The sequence below is a fragment of the Cheilinus undulatus genome, linkage group 4, assembly GCF_018320785.1.
Source record: "Cheilinus undulatus linkage group 4, ASM1832078v1, whole genome shotgun sequence".
Lineage (NCBI taxonomy): Eukaryota > Metazoa > Chordata > Actinopteri > Labriformes > Labridae > Cheilinus > Cheilinus undulatus.
In genome coordinates, this window is record NC_054868.1 from 9,402,970 (window position 1) to 9,420,152 (window position 17,183).

At 38.6% G+C, this 17,183-nt stretch overlaps 1 protein-coding gene across 2 annotated transcripts; it reads left to right on the top strand.

Moving 5' to 3' along the window:
• Positions 1–2,512: 2,512 nt before the first annotated feature.
• On the top strand, positions 2,513–16,671 carry LOC121508107 (elongation factor 1-alpha 1). Of its 2 annotated transcripts, none has more exons than XM_041784640.1 (8): positions 2,513–2,633; positions 5,035–5,199; positions 5,932–6,111; positions 6,202–6,498; positions 11,131–11,281; positions 11,460–11,716; positions 11,801–12,035; positions 15,985–16,671. In XM_041784640.1, exons 2-8 carry the CDS (start codon positions 5,056–5,058, stop codon positions 16,107–16,109), a joined length of 1,389 nt encoding a protein of 462 aa, XP_041640574.1. In that variant the 5' UTR covers positions 2,513–2,633; positions 5,035–5,055; the 3' UTR covers positions 16,110–16,671. The 2 variants fall into 2 exon arrangements, with proteins under 2 accessions (XP_041640574.1, XP_041640573.1); XM_041784639.1 differs by lacking the exon at positions 2,513–2,633 and adding an exon at positions 3,393–3,584.
• Positions 16,672–17,183: the final 512 nt, after the last annotated feature.

The following is a 17,183-nucleotide window of genomic DNA, read 5'->3' on the forward strand; positions in this document are numbered from 1 at the left end:
ATGGCAGGAGCCCTGTTGTCATTTAATGTGCCCTGAGAGTCATTTTCAGTTATGGGTAAATAACAGGATGGGAAACTTGTCAGCCGCCACCAGCCAAATGTGGATTTTTTTCAGAAAGTATCTGGTGATTTTTTCTCAACCTACCAGCCACTGGGGGAGGTAAACGGAAATAACTGGACAGAGTGATTTTGTGACAGTAAACGGCATAAACGAAATCCTGTCTTATGCTTATTACTACTGGCTTTATGAGCAGAGCCAAGCAGACTTACATACTCTCTGACCAAAGAGCCCTATCTATTGTTAACATTACTGTGAGAAACTATTATTTAGTGTTGACTTTAGTTAGCCCTGTAAATAAAATGGTACATCTATTTTCTCTCTGATGTTGTTTGGCAAGTAGGACTAAGATCGCCTGCTGTCTTTAGACAGGGAACATAAGGAAATATTCTATGTGACAGCAAAATAATACACTTTCTAGCATAACCTTTATCATTATAGTAACTCACCTGAAATAATTACTTTATATTTCAAAATAACATAAAAAGTCAACTGTTTAAGAACAAAACAAGGAGGTTGACAGTATTTTCTTTGAGTTGAAAGGTTTCCATATATTAACCTAGAACTTGAGTACTTCAGGCCTTTTCTATCATTCTACGTCTCATTTCTTTATGCTGTTTTTACAGAATAAAGTAGTGGACAAAAATGTACAAATAAAATTATAAGTAGTGCTGTCACAAAGGAACTTTTTCCTCTCTTGCTAAAAAACAAGAAACCTTGTACAAAAGTTCTCAGAGGGTCAGTTTAGAAGAATTAGAACTAGATACCTTTCTCTCCCAGTTTCTCTTAAAGCTAAATAAACTCATATTAAGACAATAAATGACATTTACCCCTGCAATGATTTTCTTGGACAAAGATTTAATGTTGAAAAAAAACTATTGTACATTTTGTGAATCTCAAATTGAAACCTTAGAACATCTATTTTTTTGATTGTGAATACATGAGATCCTTCTGGGGGTGTTTTCAAAACTGGGTATCTGAAAGAGACTCAGATTCACCCTATCTAATTTATGATATAATTAAGTTCGGTGTTTTAATGGAGGATGGATAAAGGGAAAACATTTATAATACCATTATTATTCTGGCCAAACAATACATACACAAATGTTGTTTTATAAAAATGAGACCTTTATTTTGTGTCTTCATAAATGAGTTCACAAGCTTCAAAAAAATCACTGAAATTTATTAAAACTACACAAGCACTGGATGTAGATGATTCTATAGATGCTTTAACCCAGGACTAGACCTCTGTTTTTTGTTTATTTTTATTTTTTCTCCTTCTCTTCTTTCGTGTGTTTTCTGTTCTGTGTATGAAATGTTTGCAATGTGTTTTGTCATCTGAGTGGCTGGTAGATTTTTGAATCCACCAGCCATTGGGGAAGGCAGGTGAAAAAAATTATTTCCAACCCGGGTAGGTGTAAGGAATAAGAAAAAGATGACAAAATCTGCAGAGAAGCATTTCAACTGGTTTTGCCAAAACAACATAATGCAAAAAGACTAAACTATCAGAACATGAAAACATACTGTATCTCCATATTGACTACTTGTATATTCTCTGTTCTTTGAAAGAAAGTATAAATGTAATTGGCTGTATTGATAAAATGAATCATTACTAAAGGCATTGGAAATAATAGTAAATACCATGCCCATCACAATAAGACGACCCTAAACTGGCTTTAACTTTGTATTCAGTTAAAGTGAGCTTCATATTTAACCCCTGTGCTATCTTAGGGTCAAAAATGACCCATCTCAGTCATAATGTTCTCCATGGTTTTGTCTGGAATCTTTTATCTTATTTGTTCTTATCTACTGTATTTTTGTTGCTTCTCAAAGGTTGGGTTCTGAAATGGGAGAAGACTAGTGTTTTAATTGTTGTACACTTAATATGAATACACAGTACCACTATGTTTACACAAAAAGCTTGTGTTCCCTTTTGTAAAATGGATTCAAAGCTAAGTCTGTTATTTTTTTGGGCTGCGCAAGTAGAAAAAACCCCACATAGTTAAGTTTACACTTATACAATAACCTAAACAATAACAATGACAATCATAAAGCCACTGATTTAGTAAAGAGATGCCTGTGAATGTGTTACCACAAAAAACAAATGATGTCCAGTGATTAAAAGCAGTCTTTCTGCACTGTGAAGAGGGACTCCCCCCATACTATGTAAGTTTGTGATGAGAGACAGGCTATTTCTTCATAAAAATAGACAGAATAAGTGGCTTTCTTTCACAACTTAGGGAAGGTAGGGTATTTTTGAGGGGGTTAAACTGGAGTTTCAAATAAAAATATTGGTATGAAAATTTCTGATGAAAGTTATATTCAGTATGTACAACAAAGTACCCTTGTAACGTGGGTGAAATTAACCAAAAGTGCCCATCTCAGCTCTGCATTTCCGTCTCTGCCTGTGATGTCCTCTGTGAGCAGCACTCCACCAAGTGGTCAAACCTTGTAACTTCAGGCAATGACGCGTTTGACGCCAGTTGACACAGCGTTATCTGCTGCTGCGTCTGTCAGTGCAGCACAGCAGGCAGCATCTCCTGTGTCATCGCCGTGAACACACGAGTGAATAAAAGGTAAGTTACGGGACATTTTACAGTGTAATAACAATAACATCCAGCATGCTTCCTGGCAGTGCGCTGGAGTAACTCTGTTGTAAAGGTGTGTTTATCCCAGGCACGTTTGTTACCGCTGTTATGTAAGCTCATCATAGTGTGGATGGAAATTGATAGTTGAGTGCTGTGTGGTTTTGATGTCATGATAATTTGATTAATGCCGGCGGTGCCAAAGAAACGAGGAGGGGTGGGGATTGGCATCGTAGCTGACTGTTGGCTGGCAAGGCCTGTATGGCGCAGTTTCTGCGGATAAATATTCAACCTGAAAGTCAAGGGGATTCTTCCCGTCGATCATTGTGCTGCTGCTGCTGCGGCCACAGGAAGATAAATAGTACTTTCATCAGCCTGCAAGGTGGATGCTGAGGCATGCAGACATTTTAAAAACGCCCTCGGCTCTGCAGTGTATGCCTATTGCGGCACTGTGTCATGTAAATACCTATTCCAGACAGTTTTGAGACATGCAGACATATTCTAAAAAGATATTTATAAGAACTAACATAATTCATTATGTACTGAACAGTCATTCATTTTGTGCTGACATGCGTTATTAAAACCCACTGCCATTAAGAGAATAGCAGGTGAATGGGCTATTGTCTTGATATGTTAATTATTGTGAACAGTTGTTGACGACAATACAGCAAATTTGCTGTATTGTCTTTTTGATTGACACATGGTGACTTTTTCGGTTAAAATCATGGAGCCTTAGTGTACTGACTAAGATAAAATACTGTCTACACAGTTTGATAAAGTTCAGCATGTTTAAAATGCTGACCAAGCAGACAGCGCGTGCACGCGCTGTGCACGCGCGCCACTGTGGGCGGGTGACGACTGACGTCGGTTGATTCAACCGGCATAAAAACTCTAACAGCTAGCTAACTTTATCATCCAGTTGTCTTCGAAAGCAAGTAGACGGTAAGAAGGAATTGATTCAACTAATACAATGCATGATTTTAAAACTGCTGGGCTTTCTCTTAAGTGAAATTTGTATTTTGATTTCCTTGTTTTTTTAAATCGACATTTAGGGTCTTAAAAATGAAGTGCAAAATAATAGGCTTAACGTTAGCTTTGACTAGAATAGCACAACACAAAATCAAAGGCATACTTATCGTAAATTATGTTTTTGAACTTCTTTTAATAACTTTAGTTTACATATTACAAACCTTACTCTGCTGCCTTTTCTAGGCCTTTCTGTCTTGCACTGTCATTTTGCATTAGCTTCTGTATGTCAGAGTCTATGGTCTAAATCAGCGGTTCTAAAATGGTGTGGTAAGGCACACCAGGCAAGTTTGGGTGTGGGCTTGGAATTTGTACAACCATATGTTATTACTACAGCTGAAAACAAACTTAAGATGATTTAACACATGTTAAAGAGGCTATTTTGCATAGATATGAGCATGGTGTCCCTCCAGATTTTGGCTTGATCTTAGGTGTGCCATTGTAAAATAAAATGTGAAAACCACTGGTCTGGATTGTGGCGCAGGTGTCAATTAACAGATCTGGAAAATTAAATTCAGTTCAGCTTTATTTGTAAAGCACATTTCATACAAATATAGACTCAATGTGCTTTACACAAGATAAAAACAAACAGTAAAAGCAATAAAAACCATGATTTAACTATGGAAAATGGTTTGATACAGTGGTTCGCAACCTTTTTTTCCCCCACCTGCTCATATCTATAAAAAGCTTAGCCCTCCTAGGACCCACATGGAAAATTAAACAATTGTTTCTTTGACAAAATCCTAACATTAAAGGCCTACACACACTTGAGATCTATGTATAAATCATCTATAACAATGACGATGTAGGTTGCCACTCTAGAAAAAAAAACGCTATGTTAATTTGCAGGAAGGATCTGTTAGTTTTCAAGATAAAACTCAAAATTCTTGGGTTAAAAGAAAGTTGTTAATCTACAAGAAAATTTTAAAAAGATTATTTACTTTAAAGGTCATTTTTGCACATGAACCAAAAGTCCAAAGGCTGAAAATCCAACCACTGTTTTTGTTAGATTACTGTTTTTTTTAGACTGTTATAAATGTATGACTTTAAAAACGTACAAATAACTTATAAATAACTTAGAATCTCACCCCCCTACACACACACACCCACACACACACACACATATTTTGACTTTTTTTTCTTAAAAATAAACAGATTATCTTTTTTCACCTAATGCCCTTGTATATTATATTATTAATAATGTTCGTCCTCTGCAACTATGGCAGCTAGCTCTAAGGTGTTGATGGATAGATTATTGTTTAAATATATAAATTGGAAATCGTGTAAATTTTTTTAATGGCTGACAGGGCTCTGTACTGATCTTACTTAATGCATACTTTTTATTTTCTCTGCTGCTACCTTCTAGAATCCTCCAGGGCGGGCCAATATGGGGAAGGAGAAACTCCACATAAACATTGTGGTAATAGGACATGTCGACTCAGGCAAGTCCACCACTACAGGCCACCTCATCTACAAGTGTGGGGGCATTGATAAGAGAACTATTGAGAAGTTTGAGAAGGAGGCTGCTGAGGTATGTGACTCATGCTGTTCTTACTTGAGTTTATAACACGATTTGTCATGCTTGTCTGTGTAGGTGAAGTTTGTTATAGCAAAACTGTGTTTGTTCTATTGAAATGGACTTCTTGTCTTAGACATATTGTGTCTATTCCTGTCAGTGCCCTACTTTTATTTACTGAAGCTTACACAGCCTGTAGCTACATTGTCCTTATAAGAAAAATTCATACTATAGGAAGTAATTCACCAATTATAAGGCTGGAAATCAGTCACTTTGACTCAGTGTGTGTTCCATAAAATCAAGTTCATAAAAAGTGCTTACAATAACTTTGTTTTTCATCTGAAATGTTGGCTGTATCTTACTGTATATACCAGGCGACCTATATAACAATATAAAACAGTGCCAGATTTCGTCAAATATCAGTACAAGTGACTATCTGCTCTTGTAAGGCCATCCAGTGGGAGTATTTCTACAAGAAGAGATGGTTTTTAAAAAAGGAGTTGATGCAAGCAGTTAGTTGGATTTAAGTTGTGGTACATTTTCCCCCTCTGGTGTTTAAAAGCAGCAGGTTTGCACTCTGTTGCTGCAGAAGGTTTGCAATTACTACGGTAGTTATAAATACATAGAATTATTGGGGATTATTTAAAATTAGCTAATATTGTAACAGTAGACGTAATGCATCAGTGACACAGGGATGTAAAGTTCATGTTATGTTTCTTTTTCTTTCCTCCCTTTCATATCGTCTAGATGGGGAAAGGTTCCTTCAAATACGCATGGGTTTTGGACAAGCTAAAAGCAGAGCGTGAGCGCGGCATCACTATTGACATCTCTCTTTGGAAGTTTGAGACCAGCAAGTACTACGTTACCATCATTGATGCTCCTGGACACAGGGACTTCATTAAGAACATGATCACTGGGACTTCTCAGGTAAATGAGAAGAGTGTGAAAAAAATGCATAGTAGAAATTTTAAAATTCGTTAGGAGACTATTTCATCTCTGTTTTTCTTCCTTCATCAGGCCGACTGTGCCGTACTGATCGTAGCTGCAGGTGTTGGTGAGTTTGAAGCTGGCATCTCTAAAAACGGGCAGACTCGTGAACACGCCCTTCTTGCCTACACCCTGGGAGTGAAGCAGCTCATTGTGGGCATTAACAAGATGGATTCCACTGAGCCTAACTATAGCCAGAAGCGCTATGAGGAGATTGTGAAGGAAGTCAGCACTTACATCAAGAAGATTGGCTATAACCCTGACACTGTGGCTTTTGTGCCCATCTCTGGCTGGAATGGAGACAACATGCTGGAGCCCAGCCCTAATGTGAGTATTTACAGACAAGTCAGGGACAAGGAAAGTTTGTCTTGAAGTAAACCCACATATTAAGGAAAAAAAAAACTTTGATAAAACAGGGTGAAACCTCATGGAGATATCTGTCTTCTTTTGCTTTTTTTGCACAAATTCACTTGTACTCAAATAAGGCAGAATACAATTTGTGCAAGAAGCCCACTTGTAAATGGGTTTGGGCATTGTATAGTTCTTACAAGATGATACAGTACTCAGTTTGCCAGCTTCTTTGGCCAGTTTCTTCCTTTTCTCATTACCATTAATTATTTCATAACTCCCACTGTGAGATATCAGGATGAAGTGACATTGTGAGTTTAATTCACAGGGGATTTAGAGCACCACGCTATTCTTTCTCTTTTATTAAATAATTTATTTTCCTTTATTGCTGTATCAGTTTTCGACCCTCTTAAGCTGTCACTCTCCTCTCCTCTGCTCTGTGCGTGCGAAATACACAAAGGAATACCCAAAAAGCAGTGTAACTGGATGACTCAGGAGCTTGAGCATTCTGCTGTGTCATGGGTAGTTCGGCAGATGACACAGCAGAAAGGATTTACAAACAAAAAAGTTAACGTAGCTGTAGATACAGTCAAATACGTTTGAGCACCTTCCTGCAAACTTGTGAATTGTTTTGGATATGTTTGGGCTTTGAGTGTATGAAATTTAAGATTAATTAGGATTTTACCTCTTTTATGAATCACTTGCCAGTTCTATGCCTTTCATCAGGCAAATCCATCTGTCAAAACTCTGAAACAATTATGCCATCAGCAACATTTGAGGAGAACAAGGTGGTAGCTTAGGGTGAGTTTTAGTTGTACCGGAAGGTGGTAGCAGTGGCTGCCACCAGTGTATATACTAGCTTTTAACATAGGTGTTACTTTCATAAAGTGGCAGTTCTATCAGAACTCGAGCACATTTATTTATAAGATTAAGAGCAAGAAGAGCACTAAAGGATTTCCATGAAAGGAAGGATATTTTTGCTCTTTACCTAACCTGCTTTGGCATGAGTTTGCTATAGTCACAGGCAGGGTTTAGTTGTACTGTAAGTTGGTATATACACTGTCTGCACTGGTGTAGTGCTTAGCTCAGATGTAGCTATAGAATATGGCATTTTTTTATCAGAACTGGGCCACATTTCTTTATTAAAACAAGAGCAAAGAGCCACACTGAAAACTTCATCTTGGTGAAGAAGATGTTTTTGCACATCTTCCGACCGGCCTCAGCATGAGTTTCATCCACCAACAGTCTCCTCTGTTCTTACATTGCCACCCTGCCGAGTTCAGATTACTACAAGAACTGCACAGGCCTACTGTGTGATTGGCCCATAATGAATTTGAAAGCTAAAATGTTTGACAATCACCTGTTGAGAACTTCTTGAAACCTCCTTCCCTTCCAAAGGGCTTTGTCTGGGAGGTTTACCATTTAAATGTGAAATATATCCATGCACTGGATAATTGAAACAGTCTATGCGGCATGTTCTACCTAATTATTTATTTTATGTATCTTTATTTAGACTCAAAAATCATTGAAGGAGAGCCCTTATTTACACTGACTTCGAGCATATAAAGAATGAAAATGCATAAAATCAAACATATTAATAATATAAGATATATATGATAATATAAAGATATAAAGTACATTAACAACTGAAAAAACAACATATGCTTCAAATTTTCTGAGGACAACAAAGTTACTAAGTTGTTAAATATACAGCTGAAAAACTGACATTGCAATTATTTTCTGTGCTTTTTACCTTTATTGGATAGGACAGCTGAAGAGAGACAGGAAAAATAGGGAAAAAGAGTGGGGGAAGACATGTCCCAACATGCACTGAGACCAGGAATCATGCCTGTGACCAGTGTCGAGGACTATAGCTTCAGCATATGGGCGCCTACTCAACCAACTGAGCTAAACTGCACCCTGCACCCTGTAGTACGGTTTTATTTAAATAAAAAAGGAATCTATCACAGACTAGATCAGCCCTCAGACATGTTTCTGACACACATGTAGGAGGGGGTAAAATCAGAGAGGAGGAAAAGATGGGAGCAACACACTTCTACATAAACTTTACAAATAAAACTGTTACTTGATGTGTTACTTAAACGATGATATTCAAAGCTACGTTTAGTCTACCTCATCAGTTCTGTTAGTGTTACTGTTGTTTAAAGTCTCAGTAAGCAGCTGAGACTGTCACATACTGTGGTGCACATCTAGAGCTTTAAAGTAAACTATTAGCAGGTGTGTGCCATTACCTGTCTGTGTATAAGAAAGAACTGGGACAAGATAATGGGGAGATTCTCACTTTAGATTGGCCTGGTTTACTTCAGCATTCGCCTGTGTAATTCCAGTGTATCTGTAACGGCAGCAGCATCAGCATCCCCTGTAGTCAAGACATGAAGGTGACACAGACTCTGCGTGCACAGTTCTCAGTTCTTTAACTGCTGATGGTCATATCAGATGGCCTTTTATTGTATATTTATCATACATCTCACATCCTGGGACGTGACTATTATGCATGCACACATCGCCATTGTGGTTGTAAAAACAATATAAGGCCCAAAGACAATGATAGTTTTGGACATTTACACTTTTGTTTTTTAATTTAAGTTTAGATTTAATTAGTTTTTCATGCTGGTTTGTTACTTTAGTCTTAATTTTGCAAAAATTGCTTTGTTTTAGTATAGTTTAAGTAGTTTTAGTCTTAATTTTTTTCCAGTAAAATGGGGAACTTTTCAGGGGTGAGACCCAAAAAGGGCCAGAAAAAGTAAACATACAGTTTTGAAAATATTTTTTAATAGGTTACACTTCACTTTTTATTTATTTATCCAACTTCCAATACAACTCAGGACCTAAACTGACATTTTGTGAAGTCTTGACCAATCAGACAATTTTACACCCCCCAGGCTTGGGTGTTTTGACTGTGAGGCTTTGAGAAGCCCAGGCAGCCTGTCCTGCTGCTACCTATGCAAAATACACTCTATCCACACTCACTCCGTACTCCATTTACAGGATGTATGCAGGATCTTCAAGTATTAGAACTTGATAAATTAATTTAGCATTAAAAAGTATCAAAACCTCTTATATACAGAGCATAAGGTCTTAGTTTTTCTGCTTTGGTTTTTACATTTAGTTTTAATCATAAGTTAGATTCTGATGGAACTCTACCAGATCTAACGTCAGTCTGCATGCTTTTTCTAGCCTGTTGAGCCTTCAGTGCATCCTTAAAGCTCAGCTGTGTCTCTCTAGTTAGCAAGTTACCTATGTGATTGAGTGATGTGTGCATGCTGGGGATGGGAACAATTAATCGATGATCGATTAATTGGTCGTTAAGAATTTGGTCGCTCACGGGGAATTTAGTCGATCTGATGTTGGCATTTAATAAACAGACTAAACACGTCTTACCCTGCACTGCAGAACAGTATCTACTGTCATGACATTGTGAGTGGGACCATGCCTTGTTTATGTTTAAGAGCCCTAGGCTTTCGAAGGGTGAAAATAAATAAATAATTGAGAAACACATTCATTAGTTACCTGTTTTTGTTATATAGGGCAATATATATATATATATATATATATGCCCATGTATGTATGTTTTTAAACATACATAACGATTAATGAAATAATTGATCATTAACATTATAGATGCTCAAGTTGGCAGGTTTCTTCCAAACGCCCATTCCTAGTGCATGCTGATGAGGGGTAAATGCAAGTTCTCTGTTGGATGTTGAATGTTGGAGCTGAGGCTGGGGTTGATACTTGTTAACAAATTTCAGGATTTTGCAAGTCAAAAGCAGCTTTTTACTAGTGTAATTCCATCAGAGTCTAGCAATGTTAATCTTTCAGGTGTCTCAGAGAAGGCGCTATTTGCATACTACTGTATCAAATAGTATCTGCATTTTCTTGACCGTGTTGTACCATTTTTATCTTACAATCTGCACAAAGCAGGTATAGAACTGCGTCACTAATGTAACTGTTCATCCATCCATTTTCTATACTGCTTATCCCGTTGGGGGTCGCAGGGGGCTGGGGCCTATTCCATCTGTCATTGGGCAAGAGGCAGGGTACATCCTGGACTGATTGCCATTCAATTACAGGGCTGACATATAGAGACAGACGACCAGGCACTCTCACATTCACACCTACGGCCAATTAAGAGTCGCCAATTAACCTAATGAGCATGTTTTTTGGTGGTGGGAGGAAGCCGGAGTATTCGGAGAGAACCCATGCATGCACAGGTAGAATATGCAAACTGCTGACTAGGAAGCAAACCAGGAACCTTCTTGCTGTGAGGCAACAGCGCTAACCCCTACACTGCCATGTAGGCCCCAGTGTACCTAGTAAAAATGAAAAATGCTGTGAGGTCTTAAAATAAATTGATTGAGTCTTGAAAATGGTCTTAAAAAGCATGAAATTTAATGTAATGTTTAAAAATATACTCAGATTAATGCTGGGGGTTTCCAGCGATGACAGCAACTTCTCACTGGCTGATGTCAGCTCTAAAGAAAAGAGTGATTATTTTGAAACTTAAATATACTGTACATGTGCACATCTTGTTCTCTCTAATCATTGACTTAAACTTTAAGCTGTCACAGTAAACCTTTCTCTCCACAGATGACCTGGTTCAAAGGCTGGAAGATCAACCGTAAAGATGGTAATGCCTCAGGCACCACGCTGCTGGAGGCTTTGGATGCCATCCAGCCTCCTACCCGCCCCACTGACAAGCCTCTCCGTCTGCCTCTACAGGACGTCTACAAAATTGGAGGTGAGACCGTGTTGGTGTGGGTGTCTTTCATGTTTAATTTGTCTTTGGTTGTGGGTAGATCAATCAACTGGCTGTTTATATTCTGATGTTGGCCATACCTTTATCAGAGAACTTTTAAATGAAGATGGGATTAATATTAACAACACAAAAGTTTTAGAGTTGATCATCTTTCTGTCAGGCATTGGGACCGTACCTGTCGGCCGAGTGGAGACGGGGATCTTAAAACCTGGAATGGTGGTGACCTTTGCCCCAGTCAACGTGACCACTGAAGTCAAGTCTGTGGAAATGCACCATGAGGCCCTGACTGAAGCACTACCTGGTGACAATGTGGGTTTTAATGTCAAGAATGTGTCCGTTAAGGATATCCGCCGTGGCAATGTGGCCGGTGACAGCAGGAACGATCCACCACAGGAGGCAGCTGGTTTCACCTCTCAGGTCTGACAGAGTTAGCTTCAATTCTTGCTGCAATGTCTCTGTGTTTAGTATCTACATGCTTATCTGCCTTTGATTCATGTCCAGGTGATTATCCTGAACCACCCTGGCCAGATCAGTGCTGGTTATGCCCCGGTGCTGGACTGCCACACTGCGCACATCGCATGTAAGTTTGCAGAGCTTAAGGAAAAGATCGACCGTCGCTCTGGCAAGAAGCTTGAAGACAATCCCAAATTTCTGAAATCTGGAGATGCCGCCATTGTAGACATGATCCCTGGCAAGCCCATGTGTGTGGAGAGCTTCTCCGAGTACCCACCACTGGGTAAGCTATCTGCCCTGAGAGGTGTTTCTGCATGTGGCTCAAGAAGTAATGTTTGTATGAAGCCGAGGTCAGACTACACACTTCTTTTTCAGTTACAATGGTCACAGTATCAGAGTAGGTGATCAAAGAGCCATAAATTCATGCTGTGATATGACGGACAGACTTGACAGACTACATGGAGGGACGCGATCAGTCTTTGCGGCCAATGTTATGGCATTGAAGAGAAGAGAGGCTTCATTACACTGGGGAATGGGACTGTAAAAATACCTGTTAAAAATTGTGATGAATGATACTAGCTTGATGCTAATGCTAATGGGAGTGTCTAACTGAGTTGCTGAAGTCTACTGTAGTCGTTCCTCTACAACACATCATAAAGGCAGTAATGTTGTTTCAAGAGCTTGACATTCTGTTTCCCCATATGCCATTTGTTTTGTTTACATTTGTGACTGCTGTGCGTGCAGAGCATTCTGTGCTCTCATTGGACAGCATTGCTGACATCACAGAACAAATCATAGAAGGCAGGACTAAAAGCAAACATGCTAGACTTTCTGTTGGGAGGTCATGAGGTGTCTCAGGTGCATTTTTGTTTGTTCACTGTGAAAGACTACATGACAGATATTCACAGCCAGAGGACCTGAAACACTTTTGATCGTTGAGCTGGGCTATAATCCTCCTGAAATCTTGTAGTCTGACCTCAGCTTTACTACTTGTCATGTTTTTGTCTTCTTTTATTACTTATCTCAAGATAAATGAGGGTGAAAACAATCTGAATGCAGTTTGGAAGAAGCAGAAAACTTTGGTCAATCCTCCACTCAAGTAAAAGCACTCTAGAAAAATAACAACTAATGACTTTTATAGTGAAGGGTTTTAATGGCAAAAGAGACCTGTTACTCATTTAATGCTAGTACTAAATAACTACTGCTCTTGACTAGTTTCCCTGTGGTAATGTTTGTCAAGCACATTTTATATATCAGAAACCTGCCGATCATTTTATGACTCATAATGCAGCTTTTTCAATTGCAACATCTCATCTGCAACAGAGGCACTGAATGGGATAGCACTAACATTAGCAAGCACCAGTATTAACACTGCTTTCACTACACGTGCACGAGACACACATTTTGGCTGCAACAAGGCTTGATTTTCATTTTGTTTGAATGTTAACAAGTCAGGGTTTTCAGATTGCCTTGGTGAGACCTGCACCGTCTCATGCACCTAATATGCATGTCTCACATGTGGAGAATCTAGAGAGTAGATGGTTTGCCTAATTTTTCTGCATGCGGTTCCTAACCAAAATAGTTAAATGGTAGACAGAGAGCCATTTTTAACTTGTTGTAGCAAATATGTATGTCAAAATTGGCAGACTATCAGGGTCTTGAAAATTATTAAAAGTTGATAAATCAATTCAGCCAAAATTAAGGCTTTTAAATTGTTGTTTAAAAGTCTCAAATGCATGAATTTAAGGCCTTAAATTTTGTGTGTTTTTTTAAATTATTTTTATAGCCTATTCATCTGAAGAGGCAAGTTTTTTGCTTTAGTTTTTTATATTTAGATTTAATCACATGAAACAAAGCTTGCGAGTTCTGTCAATAATCGAGGGCAATTATTTGCACCTGGCATGCATCTTAATCAAACTACATGACTCACGTCCTCCTAAATTAGTGGACTATTTAAGCTGCAAGATTTCCGGTCTCTTCCTCTGCTTCAATCTCTGCACCTGGATCAACTCTGTGCTCTCGCCTTCAGCCCACCTCCACCCCATCATCCACCTGTTGGCTCTGAATGGGGGTTTAAGCTGTTATCACTCCTCAAATTCTGTATGTAAAATCTGTGAGGAATGATTAAGTCGGAGCCTTTCGCCACACATATTATGTTACATGATAAATGCTTAAACAAACTACAACGTGAGAGTATTGGCTGAAATGTGGGTTTCTGAAACTCTGCCAGGTCTGACCTGAATTCTTCTCAGACATATGGAGATAAATAATTAAAAAAGTACAAGCCAGATATAATGAGCTATGGCTGATCAGCTGCAACAGTAAAGTGATTACTGACTCATCAATGCTTTCAAATCAGAATGAATAATTATAAGCATCCTGAATGATAATTACACCTTCCTTGTTTCTTAATACCTAATTGTAGGCTTTTATTTTTTGGTTTTAAAGGCAGTGCATTTAAATAGGTACTTCCATACCTCATAATTACAATGAGACCTCCCATTCAGCTACCTTATGGTATGTTGTTCTTTTTTTCCCCCTCTAATCTCAAAATGCTCCAAGAAAGCGTAATTTCCATACTAGAATGAAAAATGCGACTGGCATTTTCTTTCTTTTATTTACATTCTTGTCTTACTATCGGCACAAAACATATATGCCTATATGACTATGACTTTAATGCAACTGGTTAGAAACTGAAGATGCAGATTTATTTGTGTGGATAGAAGTAAGGCGCTAATATGCTCTAAGGTCCCCCGCCTGTGTTCGAAGAAACTTTTTCAGTCCACTCTTCATCACTTTCTTTGATGATGTGAATTACTTATGTCTGGGAGTTACTGAAATTTGTGTAAAGTAGGCTTAGTTATTTTTTATTACTTTCTCTTACTTTTATTTCTCTCAGATACACCTGGTATGTAATTTTTAGCTAAAATGCGTAGTAGCCTCAGGTAACACACCGGCACTTCCATCGTCCACTGTGGTGAGTGACGTCGTAGAAGTGATATGTCTGCAAAAGTCTATAGCAGGGCTATTCTATTAGTTTGGACAGGGAGCCACTTCCTAAAAAAGGATCCCATATGAAGGTAGAGGCATTGCTTGGCTCACAGCATCTGTGAGCTAATTTTTATTGCTTCCAGCAAGCAATCAGTTTTGGATTTTCTCATCTGTAACAATCTCTTCAGTTGACACAAGCATACATGCCTCGACAGTTTTTGCTGTAGGAAGACATTTTCTTTTTGCCTAAAATCCATACCACTAGTCGTGATACTGAATTAACTCAATCTTGAGTAAGCCCAGAGGCCTTGCATAAACGCATTACAACACATTCTTCTCTGCATTCACAGCTAAACTGTCTGCTCTCTGCATCTGTTTTTGTTTTTAAGTAAAATGGGACATGTTGTCTGGCTTACTGGCACCTTAATGTGTGCATTGAGACTGTGGAGAGGAGAGCAGTGCATGTGTTGGCAGGAATGAGAAAACATGGTATAACGACAACAGCAGCATCATAAGGTGGAACAAACAAACTTGGAAATAATGTTATGATGATCATACAAATATAACAAACTAACATTTTTTTTTTTTTTTAAACTTGTGTGGATCAGCCAGCAAGAAATCAATAACAAGGAAATGGCTTAAGAGGGAACCACCGACAGTGAGAGAGTGGACAGCCACTGTAAAAGAAATATACGAAATGGAAATGCTGACCTTCTCCCTAAGATTCTATGGTCATAAAGCCCAGAAGTATTGGTCGAAGTGGTTATCATATGTAAAGGAGAAAATGGTATAGAATAAGGCCTTTTTTGTTTTTCATGTATCTACTCTCTATGCTATGACTGAAGTTTAATGCCAACTAGTGTTTTAAGACTGACAATAAGTCACTCTGGCACTGGGAACTCCCTTTTTGATACCATTGTTCACAAACCTTTCAACAATTTTCGTTCCTCTATCATATTTGTGCCTTATGGTCCTGTCCGAAAAGACAACTTCCCCATTCCCTTAAGTGGACTGGATGGACTTTCACTGGAGAGACTCCCACTCAGGCCTGGCCGGCTCACAAAACTTGTGTGGATCATCTTAAAGTATTAGTAGTTCACTAAAAGGGACGCTAAAAATGACCTCCAGTCAAATAGCCTGGGTCTACAGTCAGTAAAATCTTGAGCCAAAACAAGACTTTTTTCGATGTAATCATACTGACAATAAAGAAAAAAAATGTTTTGTCCCTTTTCCCTCCACAGGGAGATTTGCAGTCCGTGACATGCGTCAGACGGTGGCGGTGGGAGTGATCAAAGGCGTGGAAAAGAAGGCCCCCACCAGCGGTAAGATCACCAAGTCTGCACAGAAGGCACAGAAGACCAAATGAACGTTGTGCTGGGCTGCTGCCCCGAACGCTCACCGTGGCCGAAGACGCACTCGCACCCTGCACCTTCTGCACACCATCGTCAGCGTCTGGTCTATTATCACAATGCATCGCAAAAGCAGACGTAGGAAAAAAAATAACTTGCACACTGTTAGTGATTAACATGTTATCACTGTTCAATGTAGGTTTTATTGTCACACAGTCTGTGGCGAAACACATTTGCATCGTTGCTCTCTTGTTGTGTGCTAATGTAGTTTGAATTTTGCTGCTCATTGATCTGTCCAAACTTCCTGCTTAGCTCAAGTAACAAGACAGAAATGTTTGTTCAAGTAATGCTCTGTGTTCTAGCGTTAAAGAGATATGCTAACTAGCCAGAGGTAGATTGGCTTCTTGCATGTTTGCACCTTAGAGGAACAAGCTTCTGAGATCCTGAGATCTTCATGCCTAGCACTTTGCTTGACTTAAACTTCCTTGCAGTAGCACTGTTAATGTTACTGTTAAGTTCATGCACCTTACTCATTAATTGTAAGCATATGTTCAAACAAGTAAAAAAGTTGAAACTGTACGACTTTGTTGCTGGAATTATTGCCAAGCAAAACCACCAATTAAACCCACAGCTTGATTGAACAAAAACAAACTCTTCATAGAATTTCCTTTATTGATGAATGAGAATAAAAGTTCACTTGCATTTTCATAACATTACAGGCTTCATAAATCTAACTGAGATTATTACTAGTGTGTAAATATGTGCACATAATTTAAATAAATTAAATGAGACAATGTTAACACGTCAAAGGCCCATTTATGCCCTGTAGAAAAACATCACTGAATCAAAGAAAAACAAACAAAAAAAATCAAGTCAGATCTACGTTTAAAAGACAAACGAAAGACAGTGCAACCGTTTCTGTTCAGATGATTCTAATGCACTTCTCAGGAAATTGTTGATATGGAGATGATTATGTACCACAAGAGCAAGGCACCAATATAATGTACGTACTAGGTATTTCATAGACTTCATATCAAAGCTGAGGTTTTTTTCTCCACTTTTGATGCATCAGTTTAAACCATAAAGAACTG